General features: G+C 33.7%; 1 protein-coding gene across 3 annotated transcripts in view; it reads left to right on the top strand.

Annotated features, from left to right (window-relative positions):
- Positions 1-19,579, top strand: part of LOC143229735 (neurexin 1-like) — a 163,677-nt gene that overhangs the window by 118,911 nt on the left and 25,187 nt on the right. For all 3 annotated transcript variants that reach the window (XM_076462481.1, XM_076462482.1, XM_076462480.1), the window contains 5 exons: positions 1,602-1,754; positions 2,505-2,802; positions 5,305-5,640; positions 13,606-13,823; positions 14,117-14,225. In XM_076462481.1, coding sequence (XP_076318596.1) covers positions 1,602-1,754; positions 2,505-2,802; positions 5,305-5,640; positions 13,606-13,823; positions 14,117-14,225 — 1,114 coding nt within the window. The remainder of the gene's footprint in view (positions 1-1,601; positions 1,755-2,504; positions 2,803-5,304; positions 5,641-13,605; positions 13,824-14,116; positions 14,226-19,579) is intronic.

The raw sequence follows: 19,579 nt of genomic DNA on the forward strand, positions 1-19,579 counted from the left end.
ATTGTTAAATAAACTATTTAATATTTTTATAACTTTTGTTGACACAAGTGTTTAGATTTTTTTCTGATAAAGGTGGTAAAAGTTAAAAAGAATGTTTACAGTGAATAGCCGTAATAATATAACCAACCATCAATTCCGTTTTTGTTAGACAGTAATAATGTGTTTGGAACAACAGCATTCGCTGTTAGTAAACCTATTACTCGAACTTGATATGATAAATATATTTGGAGAATTGTTACAAGAAAAAAGAGATTTAACCGTAAATCTAACAAAAATTGTCGGTTTAGAAATTTAATCTAAATACCTTTAAGTATCTGTTTCCAACATTCATAATTCATACACGTTTTTTTCACAGATATAAGTAAAATCCATTAATAGACTTGATCATTCTTTTCGGTTTGTACACGAATTCAGATGATTACTGGTGGTAATATATTTTTTTTAGTAAAAATAAAGCTTCACGAGTTGTAAAAAATGACTTGTCGTCTTCGGTCATCAGTTCTCTTTTCTTTATTTTGACTGCTTTATATTGAAAATAACTTATTTCTGTGTATTATAATAATTTAGAAGAATAATTATTAAGGTATATTTCTTAATGCGGTGAACCCAACTGGAAGCAGAAGGTTTGCAAGTGGTGATTATAATTCCTTTGCTATTAATGCTCTCATTCAATAGAGAGAGAAAAGTGTTCGAAGAGATATTTAAAAAAAAATTAATAAAATGTAAATGAATTTCATTACTAATAAATCAAATAAATAATTTCATTTCTAAGATTTCAATTTTTAAAACTGTTCTATCAGTTTTTTTACTTTAAAAACGTTTCATGATGAAAGGACGTGCATGTGATTAGTCAAAGTCATAAAAGTCTTACTAACGGATATCGTTATCCGTGAACTTGCCAACTTGAATAACAATTTAGATATGAAAATCTCTAACAATTTCCTTAATGGTCACGACTGAGCAAAGGTTTCCTCAAATTAAATTGAAAACTAACCGTACTCTTACGAAGAAAATGTGTAACAAGTTGTTGTTCATGAGAACTATTTTAAATGTAAAATGCGCTGTCTTCATGTAATAACAAGCCTGTGTGTCAATCATATGAGGTAAAAGTATCAAATATGAATTCCGAATCCTAGATTAACATTATTTTGACAGATATTTCTCTGAAGCATCAAATATTGTGTCTACGCATTTCTGTTATTTTAGTCACTTTATAACTATTTATTTGTTAAAAAACAACAAATTTTTAAGCCATCTACTTACATTTATATTCTCAAATTAAAAGGAATATATATTTAATTATTACGTTATTTTTTCTAAAATTTATACATTATATCGCGCAGATAACCACTACTGCTTTGCATCAAAAACTAACCAATCACGATATTCATCTGATAAATATGTGTTTTTCACACTGTGAAATCACACATACTTCTGTCATAAAAAAAGAATCAATTCATGTAGTTGGTGATTCACCGTATCTCTAGTTTTGGTTATGTTAACGTGCACTAGAATGAAGGTAAATTACAAACAAACATGGAAGGACTTTTCTTTATATTTAACTTAAAGTTTAAAATCTTTACTCCATATCATTCCTGCAGGTGCGGTTTCTAGCAGATAGCTTAAATCTGGACTTGATAGAACTTGCTGCCACTGGAACCAATGTTGTCCGTCCCTATGGCAACTTTCAGTTTGCATGTCACGAAGTTGAAGCAGCAGATCCTATTACTTTCACAACTAAGGAGTCGTTTCTGGTAATTGCAATGTGACGTAATAACAGGATTTTTTATGTCAGTGTTATCCTTCAAAAATATGAGTAATCTAAGAGTAGATTATCCATACTTAAAGTAAACAATAACTATTTATCTCGTTTCGAGAACAAGCTAGATTGTTTTGCATTAATAAAATTGATTTCACATATGAATTATTACCATAACCGCCTTCGTCACAATAAAGAGATGATTTTCATTTACTGTCCAAAATAGTCATCTTTCTCTTATAATTCTGGTTTTATAGCATTCTGCTACTTGTTTGTTATGCGAATCTTATATTGACTACAGAATGGCGATACTTAATATGCGAATGTAATTTCCTTCGAAAGGCGAATCAGTGGCTCTCAAACCGTTTGAAGTGTATAGATCAGGTTGATAACTATTTTCTGATGTTTTAGAAAGTAATATAATTTGTAATTGTTAGTGTAGAGCGTTGCCATCAATTAACGCACAACGTCCTATATACTTCGTTCTTCGTTGTTTTTCAAGTTACAAACTATGAATAGCGTTTTTTTTGTATGTAACTAAGTTATGTCATTCACTTTGTTCGAATAATTCAAACATTTAGTTTAAAATTAGGCTAACAGTGAGTATCCTCTATATTAATTTCATGTTATGATTGTATTTAATGTTCACTTCTTATAACCTTTAATACAACATATTTTCTAAAACACACACTTACATAAAATAACAAGAAATTGATCATCCAAACTTGGCCCGTCTATTTCACAGGCTTTATCACGCTGGGATGCCCCTCGTGGAGGAAGGATTTCTTTCAAAATTCGAACCAATGAACCTAACGGTGTTCTCATGTATAACAGCGGTGCCACTGCTCAAGGAGATTTCTTTGCCTTCGAGCTCCTTGCAGGACATGTTTATCTACTCCTGAACTTAGGTTCTGGTTCGGTCAAGGTAAAGGCCACTACTCGTCGAGTGGACGATGGTCACTGGCATAGAATTTCTTTGACTAGAAAGAGCAGGTCCGGACGAGTAATAGTAGACGAATATTCTGTTGAGTTTTTCACACAAGGTAAAATAACGCATAGATCACGTGTACTCGAATTATCTATGTAGCGAAAACCGAATTTGTAAAACTTGGTATGAATCTGAAACGTGTTTGCACTTTGTTTTGAAAACAACTATTGACAAATGAATTAGCAAATTTCGAGATTGTTTTAACAGGATAGAAAACACGATAAATAGATGAAAATCATTTTGGTCCTGAGAAAGTATTTAACACAAAACATATATAAGGCCTTCTGTCTGTAATAATCAAATAATAATAATAACACTAAAACAAGCTATATATCTAACGAATCTTTGTATGATCTTAATAACGGTCATTTGAAAGTCACTTTAATGTTTATCGTTGGAAATTAGTCAGTGAACTTCGTGTAAAATATGGTAAAATTACGTATATAATATTTATTAGCAACTTAGGAAGTGGTCTTGTCTGTTTTTCAGTCGCATTTTTTTCTAGAATGATTATTTTTTATATGTAGTCCCTTGTCTCGTCAGTCAATATTGGTCCATCAAACCCACTCAAAAATAAAATATTACTTTGAAAATAAAACCGATACAGATTTTGTTTACTATAAGTTGAAATTACTTGGAGTGCTCGTTGTTGCTAGATAAATAGCAATCACGTTGATTATTTATGAGACAATTATATTAGAAATATTTTATTCATTTAAATTTGACGCAGTTGGCACTCGATGCACTAAAATAATTTTATTACAATATCAACTGACTGATCACTTTATTAGGTTTAAAACTATGATAAGTTGGATCACCCTTTCCCTCAATGAAAGCTGGGAGTCAACGTGCGATTTACTCCATAAGATGTGGGAAGGTGTCTGACGCAGTTGTAACCCATTATCAAGGAATATATTCTGCAATTGGTTCACCAATCTCAGCAGAGAATTAAGGCGGCAACTACGACTCATAATTCATACCACAAGTATCAGTCACTAAAGTATCTGTCAAACAATTAAAACAACTGGCGCACGTTAGGTTATTGCGATACTGTTGAAAAACGCTTCTGTCTTTCAACAAGAAAATGCAGCAGTGTGGTATGGACATGCTCGACAATAAACCTTAGGTGCCCTGTATATATTATCCGCTTTTCTAACAAAATAAAGGAGCAAACCATTGCTACGAGAATACTCCCCTCACTATTACACCACTTCTTATCGTTTTCTTATTTTAATTCTACTCTTAGTACAGTAAAGGTTGAAGCGCATCTGCCCAACCACGTTACTTGATTTCATTCGTCTGTTGTCCACGATTTGTGCTCTAAACACCATAGCAGTGCGTCTGTGTTTACCTCAAAGTAAAGAGGTTTGTGTATTGATTAATAGCTGTTATTGATAAATTTTATAATGTATTTTTTTTGTACTGTTGTAAATAGCCGGATACTTGCCACTGCTGAATAAATCAGTCAATTAGGATTCGATATGCCATCTTTTGCACTTTCCTTTTGTTTTTTATTTCTTTGCCTGTCACAAACTGTTTGTGGCTACAGTTCTTTCTAGTATCGGAAATATAAACTTCACATTTCTAGTATTGGCTAGTGTCTTTGAAAAATCGATAAAAATAGTTCTTAATAATGGCTCTCCCATTTAAAGGCACTCTCAGGTTCATAGAGCCCAAGGCCACTTCTGTCTTTTGAGACCCCTGACTATAGTTTAAAAAATACAATGATGCGTCAAAACAAAATAAGACAATCATTAGCCCAAAAGGAAAGTGTAACTTAATTTGTATATGTAAATTGCAGCTCTAAGCTGAGAGTGTGTTAAATATGGGTCTGATTGGGAAGCACCTATAAACAAGCCGCGAACTTAACAAGTGAAAAAAAAATGACAAGTGTCTAAATTTGAGGTTTCTTTGAGCTTGAGGCAGGGCCAAATGGCCTTTCTGCACTCCCACCCTAATTGGCCCTAATAATGCTTCCGTGAAGGTTGAAAGATATTTTGTTCTATTTATATATTCTGGGATGCCCGTAGTATTACTGTATCTACTTGTTTATAAGGCTTAAGCAATGGAAATAAATAGTTGTTTTTTTAGAAATATATAAACAACTGCTGGGTGGGAAGAAGTTAATTGTGTCCAGTAAGTTTAGAAAGAACATTCTTCTTCTTTAAAGATCTTCAAGATATTCTAGTGCGAATGATTTACCTAAGATAAGATGGAAATGTCTATTAATGTATTTGTAACTATGTAACTGTTGTCTGATTTTTTTAACCATTTATATATACATGACTCGACCCTCAATGTTGTATTGTAGTGAAAATTTGTTTCATCCTTGGTGCTCTTGTTCGTCTGATTTATAAAAGAACCGATGATTAAAAACAGTTCAAATTACTTATCTTCCTTCTTTGTTATTTGTTGTTGTTGTTTTTTTACTAATTCCGAAATCTGAATTTTGTAAGCGTATTTAAAAGAAGAGTCAGAAGCAAGTTTGAGCACGTGGTAGAGATAAACGTATGTAATATTAGCATTGTGGTTTCTAACTTATTCTTTCAACCATCAGGCAATTCCAACCAGCTTGATCTAGAAGGACCTTTATACCTTGGTGGAGTAGGAACAAGTCCGGAAGGCATAGCCATTCCACCAGAGCTCTGGTCTGGAAAGCTGCAGTACGGTTATGTCGGCTGCATGCGAGACCTTGTCGTTAACGATAATGCTGTGGATATTGCTCTTTACGCCCAGAAACAAGACTCGGGCAGTATTCGACCCGCCTGCCACACATCACCGCCACAGTGTGATAGTCAACCATGTTTGAACGGAGGATTCTGTACAGAGGGCTGGAACCGCTACATCTGTGATTGTAGCAGAACGAACTTCACCGGTCCCGTCTGTGCCAAAGGTAATCAAAATACTTCTTGACTTGTAGTTTTATTTCCAAATCTACACTTTGCACGGTGCTAATGAACTCTAATATGTCAAAAATATAGAACAAACTATACTAACAAACGTTATCATTTTGTTTTAGCCTTTTAATAGAAAGTTTAAACTTGGGTATTTTATTATTGCTTGAATTCAAGACTTTGGAGAAAGTCTTAAGTAATGAGACTTAAAATGTTCAGGTCTTAAGTAATGAGACGTAAAATGTTCAGGTCTTAAGTAATGAGACTTAAAGTGTTCAGGTCTTAAGTAATGAGATTTAAAATGTTCAGGTCTTAAGTAATGAGACTTAAAATGTTCAGGTCTTAAGTACTGAGACTTAAAGTGTTGGCTTGCAAATTATTCTCATTACTTGAGTCATTTATTTAATGGGTACTTTATAATCATAGTATTTACATGGATTATATAAGATTATAAGTTGTAGGTACATTCTCGTAAATAAAATGGATGAATAGCGATCACAAGATGGATCCATCAAAAAAACAAATTAAAGATACTATAAAAACATTTTCATGCGAGAACTAATAACTTGAGATCTGACATTAGATAGTTTTTGACATGCACAGATAGTGATTATCGCTGTTCAAGGAATGTAGTTCACAGTCTGGTTATTGTAATATAGCGACAAAGCTAGCTTCATGTGAGCAAGAAACGCGTCGTTTTCAACGGATCGTAGCTTGTGAAAAAAAATGTGCTTTTCTTAGTGAGACCGAATTCAGAGGACTGAGTTCCAAGGTGTCTGTTATTCACGTTGTAACAAAACAATGTGGTACAGGGCTCAACCTGGTAAACCCAACAGATATACTTTAATACCATAGGGTACTTAATTCCATCTCAGCTATGTGTGACAACGAAGATACGGTGTGTGGGGACTTCGTCTGTCTGTGTCCCTCCTGTGAAAAAATTAGAAGCATTAATGTGTAGACAGGTAACACATCTAATTTTACCTAGAAAGGGTTCATCTTTCATACACATTGAATGGAAATGAAGCACATTACCTTTAAACACGAAATCATTACCATCAGCCTCTGACGCTTACCAAACTATGTGGGTGTTGAAACTTTCCAGAGTGTTGCTCACTAATAGACGTAATCACCATTATTAATTTGTTTGTTTGTAGTTAAACACGAAACTATACAAAAAAACTACCTGTGCTATGCCCACCACGTTGTGCGTCCGTAGACATACTGTTATGCCACAGGGGGCATTATCATTAATGTATAACAGAGTCATTCTTTGTGAACAGAATTAAACTGGCCAACTTACAACAACGGCGCTATACGTTCATTTTAAAGAACTTGTGGTTCACTTATTATGGTTCTTCGGTTATTTGAAAACTTCGTCAACAACGATAGAAGCAGGAAGTGCGTGTGTTTGAAAGAACTGCGTATTTTTAATCTGTATCGTATAGATTCACCTAAGAATACTTTAATAGAATTTCATAAAAAAAAAAAAAGATCTCTGATGTTTGTAAAGATTTCAAAATTGAGCTGGTCTGTTATCCATCCATTAAGGTCAACGGACAATAAGAAGGTCAATACCAGAAAATTAATACTTTAAGAATAAAAGTAGAAGACCGTGTAATTCGTAGTCATGGATTACTTCCGATATCTGAAAAACATGAAGAAGTCAAAGCCTTTTTCAGAATAATCTTCAAAGTAGCCTTTGGATAAACGAATTTATCTTAGCGATTGCTCGTTTATTAATTTTTCTGCAATGTTCTGTATATAAAGTAAACCTGCGCAATCATCCAGTTTCTCGTTTATCCTGTACGGAACTCAGTTGTCTTGAACATCTTGAGTAGTCTCGCTAATTACCTTTGATATCAGATACTAGATGCGTATTATTATTTTGTAAAAGTTTGACGCAGCAAACGAGTGTAATTTTTAAGCAAAACGTGAGAGTCTGGTCCAGGAATATACCATTGTTAACACAGCAGTGTCAGATTCCACGTACTGTCTCCCAGTTAACAGATAAAATATTCATAACCTGCTAGAAGAGTTCACAAAGTTAATCAACTGTACTTTTATGCATCCTACAGGTTGTGGGATCGAAACCCATTGTTCTTTCAGACATAACGGTTATTCACGTTATTTATTTATGAAGAACAGCACCACTGGATGTTTTCTCTCTGGTGTGTCGTTTCAAAACCAAAGAAGAATACCAGAAACAGCTATCTGAAAATTTATGTGAAATCCATAAAAAGGAACAAATAAACTTGAAGGTTAAATTCGTAATTTTTTCTTATCTTTAAAGCAGAAATTTGTGAAAATATGTAGGTTGTTTTCATGTAATAACTGTTTTTCTTGATAATTTAATTTCAGCTGACCAATTAACAGGTGACGACTGTAATAAAGTTTGAATTACAAGAAATGTGTGTGTGTGTTTTGATGTTAAGATCTGTTGATTTGAAAAGTGCGTTTGTTGTGAAGCATTCAAATTTTGATGTCAGCAGAACTGAGAAGTTCCTGGGCTGTCAACAGGCATTTTGATGTTTAGGTTAGTGGAACGTGTGTTATGAAAAGGCATTCAGATGTTGAAGTCAGTACAATTGAAAAGTGTGCGTATGTGATGTTATGAAACATTTCTGTAATATAAAGTCAGTAGAATTAAGAGAACTGGCTTGTAGACCGAAATATCTGTGATAAGGTCAGTAGAATTGCGAAGTGCGTGCGCCGTACTTGTATTACCTGGAATGGTAATAACACAGAATTAAGATTAGTGTGTGAAGTCTCAACTCTAAATAAAGAATGTTAAATTTATGGAGTATCTACCCAAGATAAACAGTATCCAAACTGTGGACTGTCAACACTAGATAAACAGTATCCAAACTGTGGACTGTCAACACGAGATAAACAGTATCCAAACTGTGGACTGTCAACATAAGATAAACAATGTCCAAATTATAGAATATCTACGATAGATAATATTCAAGTCATGGGATATCTACAATAAATAAGTAATGTCCAAATTATGGAATATCTACAATGGAAAAACAATGTTCAAATTATGGAATATCTACAATAGATAAACAATGTCCAAATTATGGAATATCTACAATAGATAAGCAGTGTCCAAATGTTTAAAGTCTTAGTAAACTCTTGGTACATACTCTAAGGAGTGGTCTTGATATGTCTAAGGTATGGAATGTATCTTTTTCTGTGTATCATTTTCCTAGCGAAAGCGAATAACAACTTAATTACGGAGGCTAGATTGTAGATGGAACGTTCCATATAGGTTTGTATGATATAAAACTATATCTGTTCGATAAATATTTGTCAATCCTGCAGAGGACTTGCTGTTTATCTGTAGATAGACAATGATGAGAGATGTAAACAGTACAAGAAACACCTCGTCCTTTATCTATACACACTGCTCTTGAACTCAGTTAAAATTTCTTGTAAATAATCCGATAGATTGAATCAAATAGAATATGTGAATACATAAAATGTGTTGCATATAAGAATATAAAACTTTAAGATCAATTCACAGAAGCTTTCAGAAGCTAAGATATTTTATCATATGTAGCATAAACTTCTTACCAGTGAATCGGTAAAACGGAATAACGATTTATACTTATCAATGAAACCTTAGCTACACTAATCTGTGTACATAAGATATGGAATAACACCGTTGTTGTATTGTTAAACAAATAGGCCTGGTGATTAAGAAGCATCAGGCGAATTATGAGGGCCGTAGGTTCGAATACCATTATCGAAGTTTTTGCTCTTTCAGCAATGAGGGCATTATAAAGTGACGATCAGTTCAGCTTTTCTTTGAGAAGGAGTAGCCCAAAGGTTGGCGGTGGGCTGTGTTGACTAGCTGCCTATCTTTTAATCATTCACTTCTAAATTAGGGACGGCTAGGACAGATAGTCATCGAATAAGCTAGAGCAAAATTCAACAAACAGACAGTCACTAATAGATGTTTCATCATAAGAAGTGCATTTTTGACAAACAGGTGAAGTTTATTGAAGTAATCTTTAGGGTCAACGTTTTAATTTCATTTACCTATTTATATATAACCGTTTATTTTATTTTTTTGTACAGAGATTACACTTACTGATTGGCTTATTTCAATCATATCGGAAAATATATTTATTACCCATCCACCTACATTTCGTTATTGTTAGTCGTTGAAATAAATTCAGTTAAAAAACATTTGTATCAGTTTATTTGTTTGTAACCTAGGGGAAACTGTTGTAAGATAAAATTATCATAAATTTTAATATCGGATCCAGTCAGCGAATAAATATCAATTGAATTACACTGAATTATAAATACATTTTTATCTGCAGTGGTGAAAAAATCCTTTTTATTAAGTATTAGAAAACAATTGCGTTTATTTGAATTCACACATGTTTGTATTGGTTGGACATAATAAAAGATTTGTTTATTGTGTTCCATGTTTTACCAGGTTTACCTAGCAACATCAGGTGAGATACGAAAACTGAGGCTTTACCGTTTTAACCCTAATCTCTTGTAGTTAGTAATGTAACGGATTTATTGTCATACATTTGCTTCAATACCTGTGTTTGTTTCAGTTTGATGCATGTGATATATATTTTTGTATACGTATTGTACAAGTCTCGCCTGTTTTCTAAATTTGTAGAAGATTCTCGAGAGTAAGAATGAACAGTATATGTTTTACAAAAACATTAGGGTATTTTAGAATATTGTTGAACTTTAGAGAATCTCGCCTAAAGATTATAAATTAACGCGCCGAAACAGTGACAGAATATTGTTTAGTCGCTAAAGTTAGTATAATACGTAACTTACGTGACATAATAAATCGAAATCCCGTCCGAGAGTAGTTATAATACGTAACAATAATAATTGGTAACAATAATCCAACATATTAAACTTTAAAAATTCCAAAAGATATTTAAATAAACGCTGAATGCTGCTTAAAATTTGTTTTACTGAATACTGTCCTAACTTAGAAGCATAATAAAACACTAATTAACGTACTTTAAAAAAAAAACCGAAGTTTTAATACGTTGAACGTATAAAAATGTCAGGTGATATTTCAGAATAAATAAAAAGAATATGTTTTATGTACAGCTTTAAATATAATAGCACGAGACGACAGATCACAAAAAAAAAACGAATTCATGCAATCAGAACTGTTTGTTTATTTTGAATTTCGCGAAGAGCTACACAAGAGCTATCTGCGCCAGCCGTCCCTAATTTAGCAGTGTAAGACTAGAGGGAAGGCAGCTAGTCTTCACCACCCACAGCCAACGCTTGGGCTACTCTTTTACCAACGAACAGTGGGATTGACCATCACATTATATAGCGCCCCTACGGCTGAAAAGGCGAGCATCTTTGGTGTGACGGGGATTCCAACCCGCGACCCTCAGATTACGAATCAAGCGCCTTAACCCACCTGGCCGTGCCGGGCCCAACCAGAACTGAACATTATGGTTTTAAACACTCCCAAACTGTTGACAAAAGGTTGCACGTACAATATTCCTCACACGTGAAACACCACTGTATGTTTCTGCCCCATAAACATATATGTGGATACAAATTAGTCGAATAAGCTAATATTATTTGCTGAACAACGCAATATCGAAGCTCATGTTTTTCACAAGACACGAAAACCACTAATTATCTTCGAGGCAGAAAGATGAATGCAAGTAGGTTAATTTATAAGACTAAGCAAATAAGATGATAGCAAGTACTACATATAATTATAATATATGAATCTAATTTTGTGTAGCAGTTTACATTCCTCAATATATTACCCAAGAGTAATAATTAAAGCAAAATGAATGAGCTTGTATAGATTGGTCTCATTTTCGCAGTAAATTGGTTCTTCCTCAGGAGTAAATTACCAAATGTATTAATACTTCCACTTATAATGTAAACCACGTGTATTAACTGAATGACTCGAAACCTTTTTTTTATAATCCCATTGTAATTTTTTTCAGAAAAATAACAATATAGCTTGTGTTAAACCTGCAGTAGTTTTGAAAACGTTTTGAATTATAAGAAGGAATTTCAAATGTTGCTACACCTAGTCGGTCAGTGATGTAACTTAAAACATATTAAATCGTTATATCTCGTGATAGATCAGTGTTTTGTTGTTTCAACTTATATGCATAACAAACGAAAAATAATCTGATTTAGTGTTAATATCGGATTCAATACCGAACATGAAACGTCGCTTGTTTCACGGTGTCGAGTACCGAAGATGGCTTTTTCCAAGCTTTATATTTTTAAGCTTTTTGTTCATACGAGGTAAAAACAAACAAAAGAAACTAGGTTTCAGGTATATCCATCTGAAAGTCTGAACTATTTACTAAAAGAAAAACACCCATTCAGTAGTGCCCGCCACTTTAGCCCGTCATTGGGATTGACTTTCACTATCTTAACACACTCGTAACTGGAATACGAACGAATTGGATCTTCTGATACCTGCAACCTGACCTACTAATTACTGGGCCACACCCAAACGGTGAAAGACAATGTATCAATTAACTTTTTTTTGTAGTGTCTGCAGATAATAATTAAAGAATGCAATCATTTGTTCCAAACACCTGATGTCTGAAAGTGACTCATAAAAACAGAATGCCGTACCATAGAAACGCTTAAAGTTCAAGATATTAAATGTTCTAGCATATATCTGAATTTTGAAGCTTGAGACAAAATATTGGGTTGAGGAATAATTCGTGAGCGTTTTTTCAAGTTAACAAAATATATTCATAAATGAAACGCTTTCGCAAAATATTTCATGTCATTTGGTAGATAATTTTTTCCTCTAATAGATGGTGTGTTTGATTTGCATATGTCTTTAATTTTTGCTTTCATTTTCAGCTCATTAAATGGAATGTCAAGTGGACAAAATCGAGCATTTTCGACACCATCTGCTTTTCGCATTTAATTTCTTGCAATTTCGTTTAAAACAATGCATACTATATACCTAGGTATTACATGAAATAAAGTATCATAATAAATGTTTTGGGTGTAATGTGTTCATGCATTGAAGTATTGTATAGTCTTGCATGTAATGCTTGAATGAAATTATTTAAAAACGCTCACGAATTATTCCTCAACCTAATATAATAGATATTTCATCCATGATTATATGTTTAATAAGCATAAAGATTGTCATCGCAGCTGGTTTTGGTTTTTAACTATTGCAGTATGTTTGTTTCGTTTAATTCAATAGTTTAAGTGTAGCCGTTCCTAATTTAAAAGTGATAGACTAACAATAGTCAACGCTACCCACCGCCAACCCTTGGTCTACTCTTTGTCAGCGAAAAGTGGAATTGACTGTCAGATTATATCACCCACATGGTTGAAAGGACAACCACATTCAGTGATAGGAATTGAAATTGGAATCCGAAGCTTGCGAGTCGCCCGCCCTAACCGCTAGGCCATGACAGGCCCTAAACTTTACACAGATTGTTGATAATTTCAAAGCTACACAGTTAGACCATCTGACCGTAGGCATTGAAACTCAATTAAAATGCTATAAACCCTCAAGCTTATCACAGCCATCGAGAAAGGCTAGAGAAATAGATGAATGGCATTGAGTATATCAAGTAATGAGATATTGACATGTTTCATTTTGTGAATTATTATTTGAAATTAAACAACGAAAACCGAATAACACTCTCAGTGAATCGATTTCAAAATGACTTTGTATACATTCTTAATGACTTTGTTAGTTTATGCTAAAACTGAATCTCTGTATTTATAATTTGTTTCTACTTGTTTCCCTCTGAAATGAGATTCAACAGTTACGTGTTCAATATTTATTGGTAAAGGTATGTACTTTTAAATAGATAAAAATAATTTGATTTGAAGTCTGGTTATAGACTTGTATGTTTGTTTATTTAAGAGTTATGTTAAAACACCAGAGTTTTATTTCGTTTTCAAAAGTTCCATAAAAAATAAATTCTGTTTTCCTCTTTCAGACGCCACGACCCTTAGCTTTGATGGAGAACAGTACATGAAAATTCAAATTCCCGAAATTTCTCGAACTCAAGCCGAAGACGTCCGATTAAGATTTCGAACCACTCGTCCAAATGGTCTTCTGTTAGCAACAACACTGGAAAAATCTGTCAGCCATCTAGTGGTAGCCTTGGAATCTGGAAGTATTAAAGTTATCCTGAACTTAGGAGATGGAAACAAGGTACCTCTTTCAATAAACGGTTGGATAAATCCGCGCAAGTAATTAAAAGAAGGTTAAATATTATATACATGCCACAAAAATCATCAAATTGTTCTAAATGTTTGATAATGATTTCATGACTTCATCTTAAACCTAGAAGGTGAAAAATATGGTACGTCTTTCATTGGGTGAAATAATGAATTGATCGATAACAGATCCTTTGATAGATTAGTTAAAATAAAATAAATGGTAGGTTGTGACGAGTAGAAAAATCAGAATTTCGATAACTTTCAGGCAACTTTTTATTATTTTAGGTCCTTCACGTAGGTCACAGATTGAATGACGACCAGTGGCACACATTGCAGATCATTCGACGTGGTCACAACTTAGTGGTCAGAGCCGACTCAGAAACGCTCAGTGGAGGTAGAAATTTCAAACTTTTAAAGTAGTGTTTCCATAGCAACTAATTGAGAGTAGAATCCAATAATTATATATTTAATAAAAGGTAGTGGCTTCATAATTGTGTGGCATATTGTAATAAAATAGACAATGGATACATAAATGTGCAGCTAGAAAACAAAAATCAATGGAATGGGAAAGACAATATATATAATTATAGAGGTTTGATTAATTAACTTCATTTGGAGTAATTGGCCAGAATGTTTTACCACTGTATTTAAAGCGAAATGTGTTCGTTGTTTACTTTAGAACAAAACCACACTGGGCTATCAGCTGTGTCTATCTAGTTCTGGGAATCGAACTCCGGATTTTAATGTTCTGAATCCATGAACTTACCACTGTCTAAACAGGGGACATCGTAATACCTTCATTGTTCCCCGCTGGTACAACGGTGCATCTACAGATTTACAACGCTAAAATCAGGAACTCAGCAGATAGCACAATAAGAAAATACACACACACACACTACCTTAATTACTTTCAGTAAGTTTCTTATATAAATATGCAGCAATAGCGACATCTAACGGTTTACACCAGCATGTATAAGCATTCACTCAAGCTTGCAACAGTATTATTACATCTACAGCTTTGAAGAGAATCAGTATTATAACAAAAACTATTGCCTAGTTACTTGCAGTTGTGTATTTTAAAATATGTAACAGAAAGTTTTGCGATTAATGAAAGTGAAAATATAATGAGATTGAAGTAAGACCGTCTGCGAATCAGGCATGGACTGAAACAATATTGGGTTATTTTTATACTGCTACTGGCGAGAAGATATTTACAATATCAAATTTGGATTACACGTGACACAAAATTTGGTTATTATGTAAACTAATAATTTCTTTAGAAGTTAAATGATAAATAAACATATGGGTCATTATGTAGCTTGAATCAGTTATTCGGGGTTTAGAGTTAAGACATCAATCAGAATATGTCCCTAATCAACTCAGTACATGGGTCATTATGTAACTTGAATCAGTTATTCGGGGCTTGTAGTTAAGATATCGGTCAATATACGTGCTAATCTTGTTGTAATTTTTACATTTTAACCTAAGTTACAGCTTTAGTTCAGTTGTAATGTAAGTGGCTTGTAAAACAGACATACTCAAACCAGGGTCATTACTGTATAAAATTAAGTATATGGATGTAGGAGATGAGCCTCCTAGTGGCACAGCGGTATGTCAGGGAACGTACAACGTTCGAAATCAGGTTTCGATACCCTTGGTGGGCAGAACACAGGTAACTTATTGTGTTACCTTGTACCTAATTACAACCAGACAAAGATGTGGGGTGAATTCTTACAATGTGTATTTTCTGAGACAAATTTTAGTAACAATGATATTAAGTTACGTTCAGTATCAAAGGATTCAGATGTGAAAGGTTTAGCTGTTGGTGCGATGTTGAACTATAATGAGGGACATCTTAGTCACACGTTCTTTATATTAAGTTACAGTAATGTGAAGAATCGTTAGGAATACTGGCCGGAAAAGTAAGTTTTTTGTGGCGTTCATTTATACATCATTTAAATACACGCCCTGAATTTCGTCCAAAATTGTTCGATATTTCCTGACACGTTTTTTTTATTCTTCTTAATTCTGCAAAAAGTATTTGTTTTGTCGTTAGTGTATTAAATAGTTAAGGTTTGATTCCTTATTTGAACAGCCTTTGTAAACTACATTATCGCATTTCTTCCGTCATGTATATGAACCAATAGGCAGAGCTATATTGCCACACTGATTCAGTTTTCTCCCAAAACTTCTACAGCGAACAGCGTTGCTGAGAAATGTTTCACGTAAGAAAGACAAAATCGCCGTATAGATTTAAGTTGTTTTGCTTATTTCTTCCGGGAAAAATGTACCACGTAAAGAAATGAATAGGAAGACAATAATTCAGCGTACGTAAGCCTCAGCATCAACAAATACGATCGACTAGATTTACATCGCTTTATCCAGCCACAGAAACGGCTTCAAGTAGATATCAACACCCAAAGAAGCTTTGGGCGGGACTTCAATAGTTGGATACATTCTGTTCATGTTACGTTTTCCTCAGAAACAGATATTAAACAACGTATATATTTACAGCACGAATATTATATAAGAATTTAGTTTGAAACGTGTTGATTCAATAAAGGTATACAATTGTTATTTTAACAAGAATTATTCCTAAATACTGTTTAACCTGAATAGATTCAAACAGGACTTGAATATGAAAAGTGCAGACTATTTCACTTATTATTGCAGCAGTGTGATATAATTTAAGACTTGGCTTAATGGGACTGGAAGTCACCTTACTAAAATTTCATAGTTGGAATAATTATATATGAAAAGCAGAGAAAATATCGTAAAAACATTTACATGTAATTGTCGAATAGATATTTCATATTTGACAGTTTCAGTATTCTTTATACATATATACGTAAAGTCTGTAACTTGTTAACTAATAAATAATTTGCTGAATAATATTATTTTCCTAACTTCCAAACACACCTTTTGTACTTTATTTGTATCCCAGGCAGCTACAAAAATATGCCACAATTCCCTCAGCTTTACGCACTTTATCTGTAGCCAAGATAATTATGCAAATATACCACACTTACATTACCTTTATGTTACTTTATCCATACTCAAGACAACTGGAAAAATACATTTTACTTACATTGGCATTCGACCATTTTTTGGGATTCGTTATTAGGCCTAACAAGTAAGGAAACGACATATAAGTACGTTTACGAATGAAAACAAGGTTGTTTAAGGTGAACAGAATAATATAAGTAAATTAAATTCAAAGAATGGGCGAATAAAAATTACAATAAAACCTTATTTAAAGACCCAATAACTTCATAAATAATGACACTATGTGCCCCAACCTAGTAATGTGAAGTGCTCTTTTTAATTAGGCTTTTAAACCTTATAATATATATATATTTTTTACTAGTTTCACAGCCTTGTTATATTTAAGTGTTGTCATCTATTAGATTTTCGACTTTAGTAACATGTAGTGCTGTTTTAATCTTTAAGTAAAGCTTTTATTGTTGATCTGAAAAACAAAATCGTTGTTTTTCTGATATTAAATTACAATAATCACAAGTTCGAGAAGGTTATGCTATTCAACGCGGCATTACTGTTTACTCACAGTAATCACAGACTTGTCTTATCCAAAGCTGAGGATTATTTGTTTCTGATAAGTGTGATAAACTTGTTTCTTTGTTCCAAAACTGAGGAATTGTTTTCTGACATGTTTGCTTGTTATAAAAGCTGAGAATTATTACTTTCTGATATATTTTCCTGTGTATATTTTATAAAAAACGGAACGTTTTCTGACATCCATATCCGAGTTAAGTTTGAAGTACACGCAAAACTACATAAGCGCTCTCTGTGCTAGCCGTCCTTAATTTAGTAGCGAAAGACTTGAGGGAAATCATCTAATCGTCTTCACACGTCGCTAACACTTGGGCTACTCTTTTACCAACGAATAGTGGGTTTGACGTCAAATTATAACGCTTCCACGGCTGAAGGGGCGAGCATGTTTGAGGGTGATGAGGATACGAACCTGCGTCCCGCAGATTTATTGTCGAGCACCCTAACCACCTGGTCATGCCAGGCTGTCCATACCTGAGATTAGACGATTTCTGTTGTTATACCAAGATATGCCCCTCCCTTTCACAAACAAAGATCTGATCTGTTTTCTTATTCTTCAACTTTGAGAAAAAATGCTTTTTTAATTTTTAAATGTTCTACATTGATATATGAATTGATAAAAATGTTGTTTTCGGTTATTTATTAGATGTGTAAGATTACTTGTTAGGGTTATTTATTAGATGTGTAAAATTACTTGTTAGGGTTATTTATTAGATGTGTAAAATTACTTGTTAGGCCTTTACTGTCAATGACATGTCCTGGCATGACCAGGTAGTTAAGACACTCGACTCGTAATCCGCGAGTTCGAATCCCCGTCACACCAAACATGCTCACCTTTTCAGCCGTGGGAGCGTCATAATGTTGCGGTCAATCCCACTATTCGTTGGTAAAAGAGTAGCCCAAGAGTTGGCGGTGGGTGGTGATGACTAGTTGCCTTTCCTCTAGTCTTACACTGCAAAATGAGGGACGGCTAGCGCAGATAACCCTCGTGTAGCTTTGCGCGAAATTAAAAAACAAACTAACAAAGTATTGTCAATGAGCTACACAGTTTCTTTTAGTACTTTTATGATCTTGAATTCAAGAACTAGCGTTTAACTTGTATCGTTAAGCATGTGTTTTTTCTTATAGAGACGCCACATCGAGCTTTCTGCTGCTACCACCAAAGGGAATCGAATTCCTGACTTTAAATAAATCCGAAGACTTACCGCTGTCCCAGCGGGGAATAAAAAAGTGTGTTTTTTTTTTTAATTAAGCACAAAGCCACACAATTGGCTCTCTGTGCTCTGCACACCGTGGGTATTATTAAGGTTCAATCATAATGTAGCAGGAATCGAGTGAGATTTTAAAACAGCATTAATAACAGAGTTTCTTTATTGTGGTAACAAAATACAGTATTTACATACTGTGTGTTTTTCTTATAGCAAAGCCACATCGGGCTATCTGCCAAGCCCACCGAGGGGAATCGAACCCTGATTTTAGCGTTGTAAATCCGTAGACTTACCGCTGCATTACATACTAATGAAGTGATAGAATAATAAAAGACGACCGTAATTCTAAGTTTGTATTGGCAGTGCGGTACCGTTAATCTGGTCAGAAACATGTTCCAATATTTAAAGCTCTCTTGTGTTACTTATTATATGAACATTTTCTGTTATATGCATGACTTTTTTACTCTGAAATAAATTATGCAACAAATTTTGAAATTATTCATATTTTTCTTTTTGTGTAAGTACTTGGAAATTAAAGAGTGGACTCTCTGAGCTTTCTTTCGAACGCAAAACTGTATTCGAATATTTGTTACTTTTTTTTTCACGGTTGGGAACATTTTATAAATTTTTTAAATGGTTTATTTTTACGGTTCTTTTTGCCATTTTTAAGAAACAATTCCAGTAATTCGTGCACAATTTAATAATATAAGCATAAAGTTGTTAATTTACATTTCAAAAAATTAAAAATGTATCCAACTTGAAAAGTTTCTCAAATAATTAATATATATAAAACGGTAAATCTAATCACAGTCAAAGTGGATAAACATTCTCCATCGTAAATCAATACGTAATGTTTTTATTCCCGCTGTCACCGAATGAGGACGAAGGTTGTGTTTTCATTCTTCTAGTGGCCCAGCATGCCCAGGTTGTTAAGGCACTCGACTCGTAATCCGAGAGTCGCAGGTTTGAA

The sequence above is a fragment of the Tachypleus tridentatus genome, chromosome 10 (genome assembly GCF_004210375.1).
Source record: "Tachypleus tridentatus isolate NWPU-2018 chromosome 10, ASM421037v1, whole genome shotgun sequence".
Taxonomy (NCBI): Eukaryota; Metazoa; Arthropoda; class Merostomata; order Xiphosura; family Limulidae; genus Tachypleus; species Tachypleus tridentatus.